General features: G+C 29.2%; 1 protein-coding gene across 1 annotated transcript; it reads left to right on the top strand.

Moving 5' to 3' along the window:
• Positions 1-231: 231 nt before the first annotated feature.
• LOC123293301 (eukaryotic translation initiation factor 5) lies at positions 232-21,346 on the top strand. Its single transcript, XM_044874074.1, has 9 exons — positions 232-389; positions 496-625; positions 17,520-17,637; positions 18,053-18,526; positions 18,864-19,148; positions 19,426-19,592; positions 19,652-20,074; positions 20,142-20,330; positions 20,987-21,346. The coding sequence occupies exons 4-9, from the start codon at positions 18,370-18,372 to the stop codon at positions 21,113-21,115; spliced, it is 1,350 nt and encodes a 449-aa protein (XP_044730009.1). The 5' UTR covers positions 232-389; positions 496-625; positions 17,520-17,637; positions 18,053-18,369; the 3' UTR covers positions 21,116-21,346.
• Positions 21,347-22,891: the final 1,545 nt, after the last annotated feature.

The following is a 22,891-nucleotide window of genomic DNA, read 5'->3' on the forward strand; positions in this document are numbered from 1 at the left end:
GTGGTAATACATAAACATTTGTATAGATGACTCTAAAGTTAGCATACACTAACGCCATAAGCGGTGAAAAAAAATATGTAAATGTTTATGGATTTTATTTTGTATTATAAACATTTCGTCATATCCCACATCACATAGGAAAGTAAATTACCATACCTCCTCGTGGTGTGTTAGACGTATAAAGTCTAATAATATCAAAAAATTTTGCATAAAAATTATACATTTACAATCAATATTTTATTGATCAAAATATCTAATTAATTATTATAAAATAGTGATATTACTTGGCGTTGTTTTTACATCAAGGTGCAATTGTTTGTTTTTTTCTACGTTTGTGTTTTCATAAAAGTGTTGTGTTCAATAAATTATTTCTGGCTACTGCTAGAAATGTAAGTACTTAAAAAATTATTATTTTTGCATGCAATAAATATTGATTATTTGATTAAAACATGCAGTTAATTGTATTAATAATTAATTATGTTTTATTTATTGCAGATATTTGAATCATCTTTAAACCTCTTTACATTTCCATTACCATTCTGCTTGCAGTAAATTTTTATTATCGTTTTGCGAATATCGTCCAGAAGGGCGTTACCATTTTATATGACTTTAGCAGGCCATATAGGTAAGTTTTATTTTTAAACTTATAGGTTATGTCATTATGAAAATTTATGTAAGATAGAATTGTTTCATATAAGTGTATGCGTGACCACGTATTTAAATAATTTTCACAAAAAAAACATGTTTTTTCATTTAAACCTGTTTTCCTATATAAATTTTTGTAATAATAAAAAACCAATATAGAACATATTAAAATACAGCTCTATTTTTAACTTTTGTCATGTAACATATCGCATATCTTTTTACCATCACGTCTGTAAATATTTACCTTTGATAATAGTCCAATCAATAGGTAGAAGAGTTTGCAATATTCGAAAACAAAATATGTGAAAACATAGGGAAATTTTTTAACAAAATTTGTTATAGATTACTCTTTCTTTTGATTATATTGAAATAAAAATATGTAGGTAGGTATTAAGATCTTTCGATTTATATATTTAACATATCGATAGTTACGATACGGTATAAATCCAAAAAATCTCAAAAATCGGGACTTTTTGCTTTACCTATAATTTAAAATATTCAATTAAAAATAAGTTTTTGAAATATAATTATTGATTTTTCAAAAAAGACGTTCTCGAATATGCGAGATAGAGTAATACCGTTGGATGACTGTTTCATTCTAAGTGAGATATTCTCTCACGGTAGAAAATAAAAACGTAACCATTTTTTAAAATTTTAAGTATCAAATTTTATCTGAACTATTCAAAATGAATTCAGTCTAAATCTAAATAGATATTTTATTGAAATCTAAAAATCGAAAATGTATAATATCTCATAATACAGTTTAAAAAAAAGAGATAGACAACTCGAGGTTACAGCAGCCCCGAACTGAAATTTCAACGTATGAATATCACGCTGATATTCATAAAAGTTGGTTCAAAAGTTAGCCGCTTTTGTGCTAAAAAAGAAAGTTTTCGATAATAAGTGGCACGATTTTTGGAATATATATAGATTTTAAGGTAAAATAAGCATTTCAAAAAAGGTAAAGTTGGCTGAATATTTTATAAACACGTTATAAAAAGTTTCATTAAAATCGGTGCTGTTTCCCAGCTTTTCCCCATTGACAATTTATTCCGGCTTATCACTGTATTATTATATGTATGAAGTTATTACATAACAATTTGCGAGCGCTTCATTTGAAAGTTGACATTCGCACAAAGTTATCAAATGCAAGTTTTAAATGGAACAACAAACATGCACACCATGTGTAGCACAATGGTATCGCGTGCTTGAATGGAAAACAAGGAATACCTACAATTAAGGTTTTCCGTTTTTATTGTCAAAATTTTGTGAATATTTATTATTTTAAAGTTTTAAACCATTTCGTGGTGTTATCATATCAGACCAGATTTATTCAAATACGAATTTTAAAATTTTTTAATTATACATATTATTACTAGACGTGAAATATTGAAAATTTAACATTACGGGTGGATAATGATAGGTTGATCGGTCTAAACTTGTTCCATTCCAATCCATTTAAATGAATTACATTTGTAATTAGATATAAATATACCGGGTGAATAAGAATTAATAGTCAATAATCTAAAGGTGATAGGGCTCCACGAAACTAGAGTTTTCGTGGAGCCACGTTTTTATCAGTTGATCTATCTTGTTAGACGTACAGTAAAACTGTTTAAACAAATTTGAAAAGAGAGCAAATCTAGCTAATGGAACAAACCGTTCAAGTTAAAGGAACATTTTAGATAACATTTGAATTTATTAACCATTTTTCGGAAATCAAAGTTATGTAAATTTCTAACCCTTTTTGCTCTGAAGTGAAGCGTCAACGGACACATGTTCCTTATGCTAAGCTGCCTGTTTTGATGTATCGTATCACCCCCTATATTATTAACCATTTATTCTGATACACTTGGTATATATACTTTTTTTTAAAGAAACAAACCGTTATGTAAGTTGAACAGTGAAAGTAGTATATTTTATATCTTTATTAATTATTGCGTTTGTCTAGCATTATAACTGCACAAAGGATTGTCTGTTAAACTAAAAAGAATTTGATCAAAATATAATAAGTATAAAATTGTAATTGAAATTATCGTGACATAATCTATTAGTCGTCAATGCTGCATAGCTATTAATCGTATATGTCAACCTACGATTTACAGTATGTTCCAGAACTCTTAACAAACATTTTCACGCCACCTTTGCGTTCGTGTACTTAGCGCATTTTTTTACCGCGGTTTTCCCGGTAGGCTTATTCAATGGGTCTGTTTTTCTTGGTAAAATCTGTTTGTATAACGTATCTCTCCCATTAAAGTGTATCCCCATTACACATATTTTTGGTCAAACAAAATTCATCAAATTTGAAACGTGTATTTCAAGTATTATCACACATTCACTACCTTAAAACAGGAGCACAAATATCTGATAAATTTTTGGAAAAATATATCATCACACGAGCCAATTTTCATGATATTTGATGTGTAATTGTGTTAGACCACTTGAAATAGAGTATTTATTTGCGAAGAATATGTAATTTTATTGTGAAATAGATTTTTTTTTCAATTGAAAAATTTGTTGGAATATTAACTTATCAATGGAAAATTTATCAAATTTGTAGTTATCTGCTTTTTTCTTCAAAAGGTTGAGACTATCAACTTTGACATTGTATTGCTCATATTTATTACCATAAAAACAGTCAAACACAGTTATACATTTTAATTTCAGGGTTTTTTGGCCTAGTTAGGTTTGGTTATATTGACTGTCCACGAAAGATACACTTAGGCTATAGAGTCTATTCTGATAACATATTATGTGATTTACCACCTTTCCGCTGATAATTTCATTTATCAGCTCCTCAATTACTTTGATAGACTGAGTGCATCTCCTTCATGATATACACCAGTCCATCACAAGTATTAATTAAATTAATTTTTTTTGTGACGGCGAGAATCGAGCCTGCTACCCTAGACATACCGCGAACAAAATTGGTTACGTCTTAACCAAACTTAGCTATTAGGGTGATTTTGGACTATATGTTGAAAATCCATGTTGAAACTACTAAAGCCTAATCTACAATTGAAGTCATATATCAGTTTTCGGATGTTTGGAAGATCCGTAATATTAGTTATTTACGATATTAGTGGGATAATAGTAGCATGAGTTGGGCAGTTGCAGAAGTACGTTAATAATGCGTTATCACACATATATCTTTCAAAACTTGACGCCTCTAAAATGTGAAACTAAACAATTATTAAAGTAACTAAAAGTTGTAACTAAAAAAGTAACTATAGTAACTTCTTATTAGTTTACATTTTGACAGTAGTTCTAAATGTGATAATGAATTCGTTACGATATTAATGCGGTTATGAACTATTTTTCCTACGCATACTGAGTGAGGAAAATAGTTCTTATCTCACAGGCGTAGATAAAAATATCTATGTACAGATATAATTGATAATTACTGATTAACAAATTTTTAATATTTCTCGTCAAAAGAATGGCTTCATACCACTTTTGATAATAAATAAACATCAACTTATCAGTTAAGGGTAAACTGGTAAATACTTGTAATAATGATTGGACTAATTTATAGCGGAATTGGCAATTATATTATAAATTTATTTCACATGCAAGTTAAGTTCATCATCATCACATAGGCATTGGCATAGAAGCAGTTCTTCATTCCTTTCTGAATTGAATTGAAAGTGTTATTTAATAAATTAGTAACAACTTATTATTTTAAATGTAAATAAAATAATAACATACTTCACCAACTAAATTAACAAAAACAGTAGGGGAATTACTAGTATGTAACTATCTTCAACGTTCTCTGATCAATGTTCTTTGTTCTCGCCAAAAAATAGTATGCTTTACGAACCAGGTAAATTGTATATTTGATACTATTACTGCGTTGATATATCACATACAGGATGCTCTGTTCTTGACTACAGATCGTTGGTCTACAGAATAAGCTCATAAAAACGAAGGGAAAAGTTATTTACCAATTTTCGATCTGAAGCCTAGTTTGAGAGATAATAATATTAATACAAAGTAAATAGTTTTATCGAATCACAGTTCACTTAGATATTAAAGGCTGGTATTGTGTTATTACATAAACTAAGTGGGTTGTGATTCCATAAAACTATTCACTTTAAATTAATATTATATTAATTTATTTGGTTAATTATCTCTCAAAGTAAGCCTCAAATTGAAAATTGGTAAATAACTTTTTCCTTTGTTTTTATGAACTTATTCTGTAGACCAACGATCTGCAGTCAATAACAGAACACCCTGTATATTCCTTGGATAAAACATACTTTATTTTGACATATTTACGAAAATTACATATTTCACGACTTCTAGCTCGCACATTTTCAGAGAACATCTTAAACACTAAAATTAAATATCAAAGTGATACATTTTGTAAATTAGTACTACAAAACTTTGACCTTGACGGCAATATTTAAAATAATCCAAAGCTCACGATTTTAAACTCTTGGTTTAATTTAAAAATTTCTGTATACAATTCTTAATTAAAATTATTACGACACGATGTCTTACGAAAATTTTTTTCGTGTCTGCCGTTTTCGTTTCTTTTTTGAAAAGTTTTTTAAAACTGTATGTATCTTTCAAATTATTATGAAAAACTAAAAAAATTTTGTGCAACAACTAAATTAAGACAATATTTTTCATACTGTTTTTATACCATGTATATAAAATATACCAAGGTATATTAAGTTTAGCCCCAAGTTTGTAACGCTTAAAAGTATTGAGGCTACGAACAAAATTTTGGTATAGGTGTTCATAAAATCACCTAATTAGTCCATTTCCGGCTGTCTGTCTGTCGTCTGTCCGTCTGTCATCACGATAACTGAAAAATGAAGAGATATTAAGCTGAAACTTTTATAGCGTGCTGAGGACGTAAAAAGTGAGGTCAAGTTCGTAAATGAGCAACATAGGTCAATTGGGTCTTTGGTCCTTTGGGTCCCCATCTTGTAAACCGTTAGAGATAGAATAAAAAATTAAATGTAAAAAAATAAACAACTTTTGTTTGAAACGTTTTTTCGTAATCATCACTGTTTACCCGTGAAAGCGCAAATTATGCGCAAATTGTATAGTATGTATTACATGGGAATATCAGTTATATATGTGTGACATGTATTTATGTGTAATGTGATAGAGTAATCAACATTGTCTATACATGGTATTTCAACAATTAACTCAGTCAATTTTTTTGCATGTACATAATTTCATCGATTCTCCTTCAATGGGTTTCATCCGTTAATTGTAAAGTTGGTATTTTAAATATGTGTTTTGTTATCAAATACCAAATTATTGTTTATATGAATAGTTAGTTTAATGTAAATAATATTTTGTCGGTGTTTGTTGATATTGAAAAAAAAAAATAACACTTGAATCAGCAACACTTATTACCTCTTGCCTCTTACGATATTCAATAATTAATTTTATTCATTTATTTATTTTAAATCTTTATGAATTTTTAGAAGTAACTAAAAGTTGTTGTAACGGCTTCGTACTCGGAATTAATTAATGCTAGAATAATAACAACAAATTCAAAGAATGAATAAAAAAAAATTTCGATTGATAATTTTAACGTTTATGGCATAACGTTTGTATAAATATTTTAAACGTGTAAAACATCTCAAAAAGTTTTTGGAAACTAACTAAAGTATCTCGCACATTTCTTGTGGATGGGCTCCATTAAATTGAATTAAAATTTTTGAAACCTCTGACTTTGCGGCTTATTGTTCACGGGTTTTTTAAAGTCTATTGCATTAAAAATAAACTGTGCGTATTTCTTGTGGAAAGGGGCCCAATAAATTGAATGCAAATTTTTGGTGGCTCCTAACAACTCAACGGTTCTTATTAATTTCTAGGCCAAATAAAAATTTGAAATTTGTGAGACACTTATATACATAAATTTGGAATCTGCTTTTCATGACCTTACTTTTGATGCGAAGCACAATAAACTATCTCAATTTTTGAAATATCAACTCAATATGGCAGTCAAAATTAGACCAACCGAACATTTTCATCTCGTTAGTAGATGAAAATTGAAGTTGCAGCAGCAGTTAGATTTGTCTCAAGACACACGTATTGTATATAATCGGAGTTTTACTGTTTTTATCTCATAATAACCTGTGGAATATACAAATTATGTGAAAAATTCACGGACTGTTACTCAAATTATACCATTGTTAAGTATATCTAACTTTTTAATCGACTTTAATTTTAATATGAAATACTTCCGGATTAGTGGTTTTATTTATAAAACTTGAGTTGGAATATCTACTTTCCTCTCAATTGTTATATCCAGTTTTAAATTATTATTGGATGAAATAATTATTGTCAATCTATCTGTGTATTGCAAATTGCAGGAAAAAATTTCATTGGAAAAGCTCTTTGATACCGAAGTTAGAAACGGATTTATTTATTATTGGTTTTGGATTTATTAACTTTTGGGTTTTTCAAATATGATTTCAGCGCCATATTAGCGTCGTTAAAACAGCTGTTCTTTGTGTACTAAATTTTGTGGTCAAATAAATTATTTAAGGGAGCACGCAACAGTGAATTGTTTTTTTATTGAAAACTGTGGAATTCTAAATGTCAAATAAAATCCAATAATTACTAAATTATTTGATAGTTAACAATCAATTCCATTTCAAACAAATAGTTCTCAATTTCTTTTAATTGATTTCAAGTTTTAATTGGAACGAAACTGAAAACAACGGTTGTGTGGAAAATCAAGTCATGATAATATGGAATGAAAACAATTTTATTAGTAAACACAAATATACTGTAATAGGTAAATTTTTATGTATACCATGTGTTCAAGGTTGATGAGATACACGTGTTACTGTTATAAGGTATTTTGATACCTTTGATACGAGTGCGTATTTTTTTATATTAACTGATACCCGCGACTTGTTGTAGCAATTTCAAGTCCGTATATCTTTCAAGATACTCACTACTTCGTTCAATAAAATAAATTAATATTATTAAAATATGATCATTATTTTGCTAGATTAGTGGAAAGATTGTAATATAAATATTCAAAAAAAACCCATTGAATAGTGACCCATCAATAATTGTAGGTAGGACCCATCTTGTAAACCGTTACAGAAGAACAAAAGTTTAAATGTATAAAATATTTCTTATAAAAAAATAAACAACTATCCGTGAGGGCGCAAAGTAGATCAAAAGATTGGTGTCAACACATTAGTGTCCATTTTCTCCAAAACTTTAAAAGATAAGAGAGTTGAAAATTTGCAGGTAGCTTCAACTAGTGGTCTTGCGAAACATTTTTAAAAAAATTATAGAAAGTACTTAATAATGCAAGCACTGATTTTCAACGCTTTCTTTACAGGATATTTCGACAATAAACTCAATATTCAATTGTTTGTTTTCACTTGTTTAAACAATTATTGTGCAACTTTTATAAAAAATCAATTTTCTGAATCAAATCTGAAATCAAAATAAAAATCGTTTTTAGTGTTTCTTTTCTTCGACTATAATAAAATAATCGTAGTATTATAAATCGACAGTCCTAAAAAGCATTTCACGTTGCTGTCAGTATTCGTGACCCTGACAGTAACATGGTGTATATTCAAGCATAAACTGCTGCTGTTGTCCCTGACATCATGTGTACATTTAATAAGGCAAGGGGTAAGATATTTACTATATAAAAATAAAATTATTGATAAATTGTTAAAAACAAACTATACCAAACCCAAATTTAACAAGTGAAATCAAACAATTGACTGAGTTAATTGTTGAAATACCATGTATATGCAGTGTTGATTACGCAATCGTTTGTTTTTTTACGTCATGAAAGAAAGGTGGCCACTCTTACACACAAATAAATAAGAGTATCTTCTAACATATTCAGTAGACATAGTATATGCTATAACAAATCTGTATACATACTATATAATGTTTCTAATCTAATTTGCCCCCTCACGGGTAAACAGTTATGTTTACGAAAAAATGTTTCAAACAAAAGTTGTTTATTTTTTTATAAGGAACATTTTTAACATTTAAACATTTGATCTACCTATAACGGTTTCCAAGACCCAATTGATCAGACTTACTTACTTTCAGACTTACGAACTCGACTACACTTTGTACGTCCTAAACACGCTAAAAAAATTTCAGCTTGATATCTCATTTCCCATTCCCACCTGTACCAAAATTTTGTTCGTAACATCAATATTTTAAGCGTTATAAATTTGGAACTAAACTTAGTATACCTTGATTTATTTCATATATACTTGGTATAAAAATCACAAATCCTCTATGTACATGTCCAGTTTATCTATGTGTATCAATAAACAGAGAGAAATTAGAACATTTTGTCGACCAAAATTTAGAATCCCCCCACTATAAGGATATTGTCTCAAGAATAAATATTGAAAACTAGGATGTTTTCGAATATTCTAAACCTGTTTTGTCATTTGCTTGCATTAATTGGACACATAAACTACATTAAATTTGACGTCTTTATATATAGAAGTTAAAAAAAATAAACTGTAATATCAGACATATATGAGTTTTAAATGATGGATCGATCTGACGTGTTACCTGCTCATAATTATAACATAATAAGAGAAAGTGATTTTGCATATTAAAAGTTTATTGTATAAAGGTCATTTATTTCATATTTTGTATAAAGTGTGTGTATAAAAAAATATTATTTGTACTTGAAAATTAAAAAATGTTATCACATATCAACATTCAACATACACGACTACCGTGTCACAAAGTATGCAAATAAATAAAGTTAATAGAAAATATTTTACTATCAATAAATTTTACATCCTTGTTATATATATATATCACATACTAGCTGGTCTTAGAGTATTAGATACTCTTAGTGGAGCACATGTAGGTGCATATGTCAAGAAAAAAGTTCGGATCGATTTGTTTGCATATTTACAATTAAAAACTTAATCAAGATCAAAAGTTTGTCGGGCGAAAGTTTGTTCTTATTAATTACTTAAACCTGTTAAAGAACCTCGTACTTCTGGAAATTGGAAATTTTTGAAAGCCATTTTTCCAAGCAAATTTGCCCTTTATGTACTCCACTATCTAGCGTGACTCACAATTTACAATAATAAGTACTTCCAATGCAGTTAGTTCATTTACGAAAACAAACTGAAACTCTGGGGTGTTTTTATAGTATACTAAAATGATTGTCTTTATCAACATTGACGTGAATCAGTACACCTGGGAATCTGTAATCTTGTATCTTTCAAGAAGTTTGTTATAAAAGGGCCTATCAAAATCTCTGGCCCGAGATGATTATTTGATTCGCTAGATTGGGAAATCAAAATTGCAACTACTGCAGGCAATTTTGTGAGAAGAAATGATAGAATATTTTGTGTATCGTTGTTGTCATTCTACAATGTAATAAAATAAGCTTTGCTAAAAGCTGAAAATCCTTCAAAGCGAAGGTTTAAGACAGATTAACAAAATTTTTTCACAGAGGAATCGGGCGCTGACCATTCTCAAATTTATCTTCCTGGATTTTACGATATTTAGCCGAAAACAAGATATCATATTTCGCGGGACAGGCAGCACCTTTTTGTGTACATACTTGAAGAAACTTCGCGAGTGGCTTCTTTTTGGCGAGTCTACCAAACTTTCTCTCTACGACGTTTTTCGAAATTGTTTCGTTTTTGAAATGAATATGATAACACGTCATATTTAAGCTATCGGTCTGAATTTGTCGGACACCATGACCACTTGATAACATGAATAAGTATTAAAAAATTTAATGTATTGAAAAACAAAAATACTTAGTGCTGTTCGAGATAGACAAGCTCATCGGTGCAGTATATTTGCCGAGCAACATATTTTATTTGTTAATAATTATTAATATTACCAAGCGGTCATAGTGTCCGACAAATTTCTTCCTGCGTTTTTTCAGATCGATGGCTTAAATAGGACGTTATCATGCTGTTTTGAAAACGAATCACTTTCGAAAAAAGTCTGAGGGAGCAAGTTTGGGAGATTAACCTAATGGAAGCCACTCATGAAGTTTTAAACTACGTTATTAATCATTTAATAAAAGGGTGCTGTCTTGAGGATTATCATAATTATGATAGTCTTTAATTATAATTAACCTTTCTAAATTATATAAAATTGAAAAATTTTGAATGAATATTTCATTGGAAGTAAAAAGTTAGCATGTCCTAATATTTGACATTGCAGTATTATAGCAATAGCCACGATCAAATATTTGACACCGATTTATTTATTGTACTACTTGATTTGTCACGCAAGGTAAAAAAGAATTTAATAATACCGTCACACAAAGGGCTACGTTAACGAAAAACTACAATAAAGTATGTGTGTACATGTTACATGCTACATGGACATATCGGAACGGTATATATATATGTATGAATTGGGCGTGCGCTTAAATATTTGACACGCAGTCGCAACAAAAGGAGCTTTCGCGTTGAATCAATCCCGGAATCAGCACCTGCAATAGTCCGGGCTAGGTCTGCAGTCTATATAACGCGCGTCACAACGTTATATATAGATATATTAAATACTCCTCACTGGTTTTAATATATATTGAATATTCAACCAAACCCGGTCAATTGGACCTATAATTATTTAAATTTCCTTTGAACAGTTTCCGTGTAAATTGAAAAACTGGTGTCCATACTAATTCAATATAGCAATATTGCTATTGCAAAACAATTCAAAATTGCTGGTCTCTTAGTTGATCATTGCTATAAATTTTTAAAAGGTGTCAAATTTAAAATAAAGTTCTTATCAACAGATTCTAGTGAATTAATCAATAATTTTATTTCATTGTTTGTAAATCAATTTTATCAACGAACTTTTTATTGTAATAATCAACATTTTAATTGTTGCAACCGGCGAGCATTTCTCTCAAACTGGTGCAAACATATGGTGTTTCTAGGCCCCTCTCCAGGTGAGCCCCGTTTTTTATATCTTTTTGTTCATGTCTTTTATGTGTTTGATTAAAAAATATGTTTTTAAAATTTAAATGTGTTTTTTTCGTTTTCCTTAAAATATTTCTTCACCGGTTTCCTTCCTTTCTGCTCTAAAAACAGCTGGTTGATACAGGGTTTACATTTGACAGTGCGCATAGGAGGAAGAAAGAGTTCACTCTTGAAATATAATAGGTCAATAGTGGCAATAAAAATGAGCATTTAAATTTCTCTCCAATGATAATTTTATTATCAAACGTCTCGACACTATTTTTTTTACATTTTGATAAATGGAATATTGCAATGTTGTCCAATTTAAAATCAATAAGAAATCATCTGATAAGAATATTTTATTACCATGTTTAAATTCAAATCGATAAAAATAGGTCTTTAAATATTATTCTACGCATACGTTTTTCTTAAATCTTTTGTTTTTATGAGTCATTAAATAAAAATAAAATTTTAATTATGTAAATTGATAATACAAATCTGCTTTGAATAAACAATTAGTTTCGCATTGTTTATTATTTATGAAAATTTAAAAATTGTTCTTGAAATTCAAGTTCAAGTACTTATTTTATGTGGAAAATATCTAAAGACCATTCTTATACAATTCCAGTATAATGACGTAATAGATTTCCGAATAATCTCGAATACGAAATATTTGTGTTCGATTTCTTCTGGAACAATTAGAAATATTTAATAATAGAGTATATTGACGCTTATCAAACGTAAGATGATTCGGTGATTCTTTCGATATCAGGCACGTAACTATGAGCTTTTTATAATGGTTGTACTGGTTTTAACCTCTTACAAAAACAGTGGATGGATTACTGCTCTATTTGATAGTTATTTAAATAGGATATTTTACCATGCATTGCACTTGAAGGCACATTGGAAGGTACTCTTAAGGTACATTGCATTAGAAAATGTATCTCCGTCTAGAGGGACTTGATAGAATTTTAAAATCAGTTAAATTTTTTTCTCTTCTTTCATGCCACTATGGCAAGGGACAAAAAAGTTTGGGATACCCCGATATCTCCTCTTAACTCAATTTCTTTGTTACAATTTGTGAGACGTGCGAAAAACTTTGAAAAAGTTGATCTTCAATAAGACAATTGACATGTATAAATTTCAACCATCGAATAACTCAATTCGAAGGGACTATCATGGTGTGAAAATTTTAAAAGTCGCCAACTTCCGACTTCTGTGATATTTTTTTTTTTTGTCTAGAAAACAATTCTATACAAGGGCAGATGACTGATATCGAATTTGCCACATTACCCATAAAAATGTAAGACTAGTTGATACCATAACAAAATTTAAAAGTTGAATTATAATTGATTATAAGCATTCAAAGATTGTTGCCCGCCTCTTTCTTGCAAATGAAAGTTTTATATATAATCTCTATGGCGATATCGTACAATGACGTCACTATTCTGTATCTTTCTCTTTGTTAAATTAGAAGTTTTAAACGTTCATATTTTGCATACTTCTCAAAAACTAACTTCACTTTTCGTCTAGATCTAGATGATCCCTACAGCCTTCATCGACGTTCGCTATGGTGCAAAATTCATTATTTTCAGGGGAAATTCGATAGAAAAATACCGATCTATATACCGTAGATGAATAATAGATATAGTTCGTACAAAACCAAGTGGCACCGAACAAGAGAGAGTATAGATATAAGTGCACATACATATACATCATACACTCTCTCTTGCTCGGTGCCACTTGGTTTTGTACGAACTATAAATCAAGTTTACTTGGATAAAAAATACATATTGCCTATATTGTTTGAAACATGACATTTATACAGGGGGTGCCGATAAGAAGGTAGCCAAGCGGACTACAAAAAAAAAGCCCCTCCTTCATGACGCAGAAACTTAAACTACGTGCTAGATCAATAAATTCTCAACTTCGTTTTTAATTGTAAGCAGGAACATTCCATTTAATTCTAAATGAAATTATATACGGTTAATTATTTTTTGTTATCAAAATTGTTTTTCAAATTTATTTTTGTTACACATTTCAAAGATAACGGTTTGTAATATACTCGCGGGTATAGATATCGCTTCTTAACATAATATATTCTTTACATTTTTCTAATGTTCCCTTCAAAACTTTAATGAATAATTAAAATTTATTATTTTCATAAATCATTTTAGTTATATTTTATGCATCTCACACATGCTTTTTTTTATTAATCCGATTATATTTTTAAGATCCTAGCGCCGCGGTAATTAAAAAATGAACTTTTATAGAACGAAGATTATAGAACGATTATAAAATACGTTGATATATTTATTTATTTTGTATTATTGTGTTTAAAGCGTGCTTTTGACGACAGCTGATTCTTTTCGTTATTTAATTGTTATTAGATAAATTTTGTACTTCATCGAATTATCTTTTTCTTGCAAAATGGATTTAATTGACTTTCATTCTTGGCGTTAGTATTGTTGTCGAAATTTCCAGTTTAGCCATTCAAATTTTCCTTCGGTTCATTTATTTCCCATTCCTTTGTACTTATTCTTCTGCCTTAAGAAATTTATTTAAAATAACATTTGATGAATTACATTCAGCTATACAGTAATATTTAAAAATCATATATCCAATCTAAATTACTAAATCGTAGGTAATCTCTATAATTAGCATATAATTAACAATCATAATTATGGCGAAGCCGTACATCTGTATGACATTCTATGTCTATAAAGTGACCTGTAATAAGGTTCCAAATAAAATCGGTACACACTCCTCCTTAGTAGAATTATCGAATAAAAAAGAAAGGATTTTAAGTTGAGTCATAAATTTTGAACTGTACATTAAATCACAACCGTAATAATAATGAAATCAGTCAATGATCTTTTTAAAACTTATATAAAGTACAAACTAGCTAAGTGCAATCTATTCGCTCCGAGCGTGAATTTCGTTTCCATGACAACGATACACTACTTTAATTATAGAATTAATGGATGCATATATAATTGTGTGGATTGCATTGAAAACTTACATTTAAAATTTAATATTCTTGTTTCACAAATTTAAATAAATAATTATGATAATTTACATTTAAAAAATAATATTTGTACAATTTGATTTCTTATTTTCACAATTTTTAATGCATTAAGTTTAATTAATTAGTGTTTTTCAATCATTTTAATTTGACAGTTTCTATATCATTAACATGTAAATAATTGCAAATTAGTCATAACAGCCCACTTTATCTCCAAAATTTTTCACTTAAAGCGCTGGCATCGATTTTATTATCCCCACCATGACTACGCACACAACGAATACCTTCGCGTCAAGGGCTCGGTATTAGTTATGAAATGAGTATTTGATTTGTGTAAGGTATACCAAATAGGTAGATTATTAAAAATTCTTATAATCGAATTATAGGGTCCGTTAAAAATTTTTGTTGTCTGGTCTTGATTGATTTTAAACAGACTTTATACCCGTGTGTTGTGTGTATATTCAACCAGATTTTTTTTCATAATAATATGATTCCGACCCCCGACACAGTGTGGAATTCAAAAGTTATTAACGGTTCAAATCTCCTGATCTATTAGGGCAGCATTCTAATAGTAATAGTGGGTGATAGTATTGTTAAAATTTCCGTACGGATTCCTAAATGTAATAGAGATTGCGCTTGTAGATTGGTAGATTTATAAAATAAAAAACAAATGAGGGTATGAACTAGTAAATGCATTATTTTAATTCTTCAGAATTTCAGTATAGAACAGTCAACAAAATAATAATACAGAATGCCGTGATTGTCATGTGTAGGGTTGCTATGGATTGTTAAATTGTTGACACAGTTAAAATACATATTTTTATTATATATTAAATAAATAGAAAAATGTAATAGTCAAAAATAATTTTTGCCCTTCATCTTCTAGAAATAAATAAATCGTTCAAAATATTAGTATTAAATAGTGAAATAATTCATTATATTCAATGTTGAAATTATTGACTATTATGGTGGAACAGCGATCTATTATTGGGATGGTTCAACGAAGCGATTGGGAGAAGTAGTAATATTTAATAAAAAATTCATGAAAAAATAAATACAAAATAATTGCTTATAATTTTTTTATTTAAAATATTTAATATCTCATTTTTTATTTTCAAAATTCTCCCGTCAGTCCTAATGTGGTTCATTATTTCTGTAGATAATTTTTATTAAAATAATAAATTTAAATCAAATGCAAGCATTTTCTGAAATGATTTATTTTTAAATGTTGTTCAATTCAAAGCTGGTCACTTATGATTACGAAACAATATTTTTATATGAATGTTATTTATAATTATATAGATACATGTTTAAAACAGGTAATCATTCTCTTATCTATCTTACAACAATACAATTACAATTATCAATTACTTAAATCAATAATATTTATTATTTACTTCCGCAATTCAATTGTCTATCTGAAACGTAAGAGAAGCATTTCAATTTCTATAATAGATCAAGAGATTCCAACAGAAAAATGGAATGGCAGAATATAGTCTGCCCTTATGAATACTCTAAAGATACTTTTTATGTGAAATACGAAGTTTTATGCTGTCGTAGCTGTTACTTAACGCAGGGTCTTAAAAAATAGCTTATGTTTATAACATTTATGTTCAAAGTAGGCCAAATTTATAATAGCCCTTCGGTGCTAAATCTTACATTATTTCTTCTTTTATAAATAATCACATCAATTTTTACAAGTCAGACTCTAAGAAATATTTATTAGCGCCAAGTTCTTTTCAATTTCCAAATGCAAACTTCCTGCAAAGTTCATTTTGAATATCATAACTAAATTGAATTTTATTTATGTTAATAATAATTGATATTTTGGTAAGATCATAAAATTAATATATACATACAACCGAAACCAACTGTAGTCATAGACCAATTACGTATTTTAAATTAGTTTGTTAGATATACAAACACTGTTGATTGTCAATTCTTAGCTGTGTAGACTAATATGTATAATTTTTTATACCAACATATTAGTATATCAGACGTTTAGGTTCGCCGAGCGGGCTCGCCAGTGAACGGCGGCGTACTTAACTGTAAAAGTATGTTTATGTAAAAAAAAATATGCATGTACATGTGTTGGTCGTTACAGCTTGATAAGTCATTATATCCGATATTATAGCCAATACATTAATTTTCATCGTTATAACAGACACTAACTTTAAATCCTTTGTTCGTAAATTCAAGAATCCACATGAGGAAAAAAAGATAGTCATGGGGACTGTCGATGGAAGTAAAAATTTAAAACTTTGAAATAACTTGCCTTTATCGTTGGTCTGGCCTTCGGCAGAGGAGCTCGCTGCGCTCGAATATAGCTCTAATAAATACTAATTCACAATACTTGAAAAGTACTAAATAATTACCTCCATACTATTCAAATAGCTATTCACAATTCTAGATAAATATTTATTGCACGGGTTTTAATTTTTTGATGCGGAACCATCAAAAATATTTCGTAGTGGACCGAATTGTCTTAAATCGAATTATATATTACATAAAATTGAATTTAACCATCCTCGCATCCACTTGAACACTTACATAAAATTATCAAAATCGGTCCATCGGTTTAGGAGGAGTGATAAAAGTTTTCACTTCAAAAAGAATTAATGGCTAATAATCTAGTTATTATTCATAATATTTTTCGTCATAGAATTTCAATCTTGCACAAAGCTCAGTAATTTTTTCGGAATAGCGCAGGCTTTGATCAAGGTATCAATATAAAAAGTAAGAAAAATCAAAAAATAGTATATTACAAATATGGAATTCAACTTCGAGTGTAATTGCATGATTTAACGTTCATCAACCCACTATATATAATACAAAATTTATTCATTTACCTTTTATTTATTTTACTTCATTTTGAAAATCAATTTATAAGAAAATTTTATTTTAATATTCGTTTTCTTTTTTTACAGAGACATTATTATCCAGAAGAAAGTCTGGGAGTACCCGGTATTCAGTGCTAGAACCAGCCCTTGGCATAGAAACAGGGTGTATGAATTCATCGAAGCGTCAAGAACCTATCAGTTATAGGTATATATTTTCATAAAAATGCTTGTATTTTACTGACTAGACAAGAGGCTTTTTACAACTTCCATGAATAAAATTATTTCGTACAAAAATGTAGGATATCCAACAAAATCAAATCAATCAGGTTGTTTTAGTTACAGAAATATTTTTATCTATAAAATAACTAGCAAATAATGCTAAATATCTTATTTACTTAATAAATAATGTTATCACTTTGAAAACAATATTTTTTACACTGTTTATTAACATTTAGTAAAGCAGTGTTCGACAATAACAATCAAACCGTTCTTTTTCTGTTCTATTTTTTAAATAAAAAATTACCGTTGTTTTTTAATTTTAAATGGATTTTGAAAACATGAACTCAGACAAAAAAATTTGTTTAAAAAAAGTTATTTGACGGCGTGTATAAACATTTCAGGATATCAAAATTTTCAACTAATAGGCATCGGAAGTTACAACCATTCAGAGAAACGTGACTGGTCGCTAATTTGCGCACTATTGCTAATATTCACTATCATCAGTTGTACAAACATCACCCTGTTGCAGCACCGCCACGAAACTTGCTGACACCACCTGCCTCCGGTTCCGAGCCTTTCTAGTCATCTAGCTCCTTTACGTAGAATACATTGGATCCCATATTATCATCACAAAATAACCATACCCGTCCTCAATAAGAATTATTTTTACTCCCAAATAAATTCCTTTTAAAACACCGTTGCCAACGACGTCGTCAAAATGGGTAGCGTCAACGTTAACCGTAATGTTAGCGATGCATTTTATCGTTATAAAATGCCTCGCATAATGGCTAAAGTTGAAGGTAAAGGAAATGGAATTAAGACAGTTATTGTGAATATGGTTGATGTTGCAAAAGCCATTGGGCGTCCAGCAACTTGTAAGTTTTATTTTTTATTTTTCTAAAATAATAGTATTTTGTGCAACTACTGCATAATTTGTCAGTTTCGCTTGAGAGAGCTTAATAGACAACTCACACCAGTTGCACACACTTTTTAAAGAATTTGGGATTATCTTTTTCATAAAAATTTTTCGTGCATCATCACCTATCTTTTGCCCATTAAGGCACAGTTAATTTGAAGACAACAACAAAATTTTGCTCTCGAAGTTAGCAATTTGCTATTTAATGCATGGAAAACTAAGAGAGTGTTTATCCCGATTATTAAACGATTATTAAAAAATGAATCATTTTAATATTGTGAATTCATTTATTTTAGATCCCACAAAATACTTTGGGTGTGAATTAGGTGCCCAAACTCAGTTTGATTTTAAAAATGATCGTTTCATTGTGAACGGATCGCATGATGCAGCAAAATTGCAAGATTTATTGGATGGTTTCATCAGAAAATTTGTCCTATGTCCTGAATGTGACAATCCAGAAACTGATTTGTTGGTTAGCACCAAAAAAGGAACAATATCCCAGGGATGTAAAGCTTGTGGTTTTCATGGACCTCTAGAGTTCAATCATAAACTCAATACATTCATCTTGAAAAATCCACCCAGTAAGTACTAAAAATGTATTATAATGATTATCTAACTGAATATTTTTAATTTGACAAGCCTGCGATAAGAGCTTAAGATTTAATTGAAAAATGTCTATGTGTTTTTAATTCTGAAGAAAATGTTTTCGTAAATGTAACGTCAAATAAGGCAAACTATGAAATTGGTTAAATAAAAATTGTTGATGAATTTCTAACGAATAATTTCGGCAGTTTTTTGAAACAGAAATGGTTTTTTAAAATTGCCTTGGTTCTAATATCATTATTTTTAAAATTTTAGACCTAAATCCAGCCGTACAAGGCTCTTCCCTTACAGCAGGTAAACGTGCAAAACGTAGCAAAAAGTCTGGCGATGAAGCAAATAATTCTACAAACGGAGACGGGTCAGGATCGCCCGATGAGTCAACTGATATTGTTGTCGACGCTCCAACAGTAGTTGCAGCTGATGTAAGGAAAAAATTTAATTCCAAAAAGAATTCGTTAAAACAATTTTTCTTTATTTATAGGATAAAGATGATGAATGGGCTGTCGATGTATCTGAACAGGCAGTGCGTGAACGTTTAAAAGATTTAACTGATGGTGCCAAAGGCATGACAATTAGCGATGATCTCGACAAGACTGAAAAAGAAAGGATGGATATTTTTTATGAGTTAGTAAAATTACGCCGTGATGCTGGACAATTGAATGGAGCAGCAAAGGAATTGTATACAGAAGCAGATCGTTTAGATATTAAATCGAAAGCTCCACTAGTACTTGCTGAATTATTATTCAGTCAAAATATATCCACCGAAGTAAAGAAGTATCGTTTACTTTTCTTACGCTTTGTCCATGAAGATCCAAAAGCACAAAAATATTTACTTGGAGGAATTGAGCAAATTATTAGCATGCATAAAGATGTCCTTCTACCGAAAGTTCCTGGAATTTTGAAAGTAATAAAAATAATAGATGAAATAAGATGGGGACGGAATTTGCTTATTATCATTTTTAATGTTTCAGTTATTTTATGATGAAGATTATTTAGAAGAAAAAGTATTGCTGGATTGGGCCAGTAAAATCAGCAAAAAGTATGTATCGAAGGAGTTAAATCAAGAAATTCATAATCGTGCTGAACCATTTATTAAATGGTTAAAAGAAGCTGAGGAAGAAGAATCCGACAGTGAGGAAGAAAGTGATGATGATTTGGAGGTAATGCATGTTTAAAATTGGATCTACGTTGCTCATCTGTGCATGCATAACCATTGATAAATACACACCTCAATTGCCACACAACTTCATAATGCTTAGGCTATTACTTCTCTAAGAAATGGAGACAAAAGATAGATAAAATTATTTCTGCGTTTGTTATTTTTTAAATTAATATAACAAACGCCCAAAAAACAGAAATTATTAAAGATTTAGTTTCTGTGATATTCGGATCCAGAGCCAACCATATCTCGATTAACTTTTTTACTTGAATTTCATATTTGTTTTGAAACATCTGTATAGATAGAATGCTTTATTCAAAATTACGATTAATTTTTTGACAGAATAAATAAAGTATTTCAGCTTGGATCTTGGCTTGGTACACACTTGACATTTGTTACTTCATTTTTTTTAATCGTAAACTAAAGTCTATTGATTTCAATTTTAAATGAATCATTTTCCCCGTAAAGTAGCTAAGAAAGCACTTTCCAGAATTTGTCTTTGCTTATTGTATTGAAAAACAAAAACTACCTTTTATCAATTTACACCAAATCCATACATTGCAAATTATTATCCACAAACAATAATTTTATTACCATAATATTGGTTTTGTTTATTAACAGAAAACTCACTAATAATTGTTTTATTTATTATTTTAGATTGAATACGATGACCGTGCTAAAGGAACTCCACTAAAAGAAATTCCAAAACCAGTTACAAAATCACTTGCTAAACCAAAGGATCCAGAGGATGAAGAAGCTGATGATTTCGATATAGATGCAATTTAAAGAGAATAATAATGAATCGGATCCTTTTATTCAAAGATCATTCAATCACTCTGCACACATAACCACCAAACAGTTAAAACACAAATCTAAGCTTACACAATTCCCAATTTTTTTCTTAAAATAATTTCTCTACTCCTTAGACTTTTAATAGTAAAGAACTAAATACAATATTGTTTCATTATAAACAAAACCAAACACTTTTTCTTTTTTTAAAAAGTCTGATTGCTTTTATTTTTGTGTTTATTCTTATTTTTTGTCACTGTGAAATATAATAATTGATTTATAATAGATTTATATTAACGTCCAAGTTAATTATATTATCAGTATAATTATAAATATATATTTAAATATAAATAAACTTATGTACATTGAAAGAAAAAATCCTTACGCTAAATTTGATTAAAAAAAAAAAGTATTTTACGATTGTTTGATTTATTATTTTTTTGAATAAGTAGATGTTTATATAATTAAGATTATTAGTTTTGAACGACTGGTAATTGTAATTATTAATTAATATTATGGTTTCTTGAATTTACAATTAAAGAAAATATTACTGCTTGCATTACAAATTGTTTTTTATTCATTTTATTTTCCTGTCTACCAAGTTTCATAAATCTTGTAAAGCTCTTTCATGGTAGGTACCACTGAATCCTTTCGAATGTCAGAACCATAGTCATAGAAAATAAATTTGGTTGTCACAGTTCCATATGTGTGAACAATATCTTACAACCTTTATTTTGTATATTCGTCCATTTGTCGCGCACATACTTAATGCAAATTTATTACTTATGATTTTCTCATGGATTATATATTGTCAGAACTAGAACAAATTGAAATGGGACCACATGGGAAGCACCAGCTTTCAAATAAAAAAAGAATAATCAAAAGCGGTTCACTCAGTTGAAAGTTCTAAGGTAACAAATAAAAAAGAAAATACAGTTGAATTGAGAACCTTCTTTTCTTGAAGACGGTTAAAAAATTAAAAGAAATAATAAAAATCTAAAAACTACATTTTCAAGAACATTAAATTTTTGTAGTTTCGTTGTATTTACATAGAGCTAATTATTTGATAGTCTTAGAAAACCTATTATCGATCGCAATTTATAAGGACCTCGCTAAAATTTGGCATCGCCCACCCGTTAGTTCAGATCTGATAACTGACATTTCTTGATTTTTTTCAAATATGTTTTTTTTATCCAATTATTGTTAGTCAAATACAGAATCCTCATTACAAATGTGTTTTTTTCCTAAAATTATGGATTGCTTTCGAAAGCATCAAGACAGTAGTGTCAAGTGACTTAACAAAGACACTTGTTTTCTTGACTACACTTTTGAGGTTTTATTACTTTTTATGTAAAAGTATGTTATAGTATGGGTATCCTAGAGGAAACATTAAGTCAAAATATTAGTTATTCCTAGAACCCATTAATTGACATACTCTCCCATTTGTAAATCAAAAGTAATTTACAAGTAACATTTTTCCTCAATAATTAATCCCTTATGCTATTCGCAAATTTGCTTCCACATAAAAACTGCAAAAATTTATAATTTCAATTTCAACAAGTATGATGGGTTGGATAACTTTTTATTTACAATCGCCGTAGCCCGTAGAATAAACAAGATAATAGAATATATCTATCTATATGGGTCAGTTTTACGGCATGGTTTTTATTTAAATAAATACATTATTATATTAGTCGACATAGATCTATGAAATACATTCAACTATTTGTTAGCATCGAATATGAGATATGTTTTAACATTCATATATTCCTG

Source organism: Chrysoperla carnea, chromosome 2, assembly GCF_905475395.1.
Source record: "Chrysoperla carnea chromosome 2, inChrCarn1.1, whole genome shotgun sequence".
NCBI classification, from domain to species: Eukaryota; Metazoa; Arthropoda; class Insecta; order Neuroptera; family Chrysopidae; genus Chrysoperla; species Chrysoperla carnea.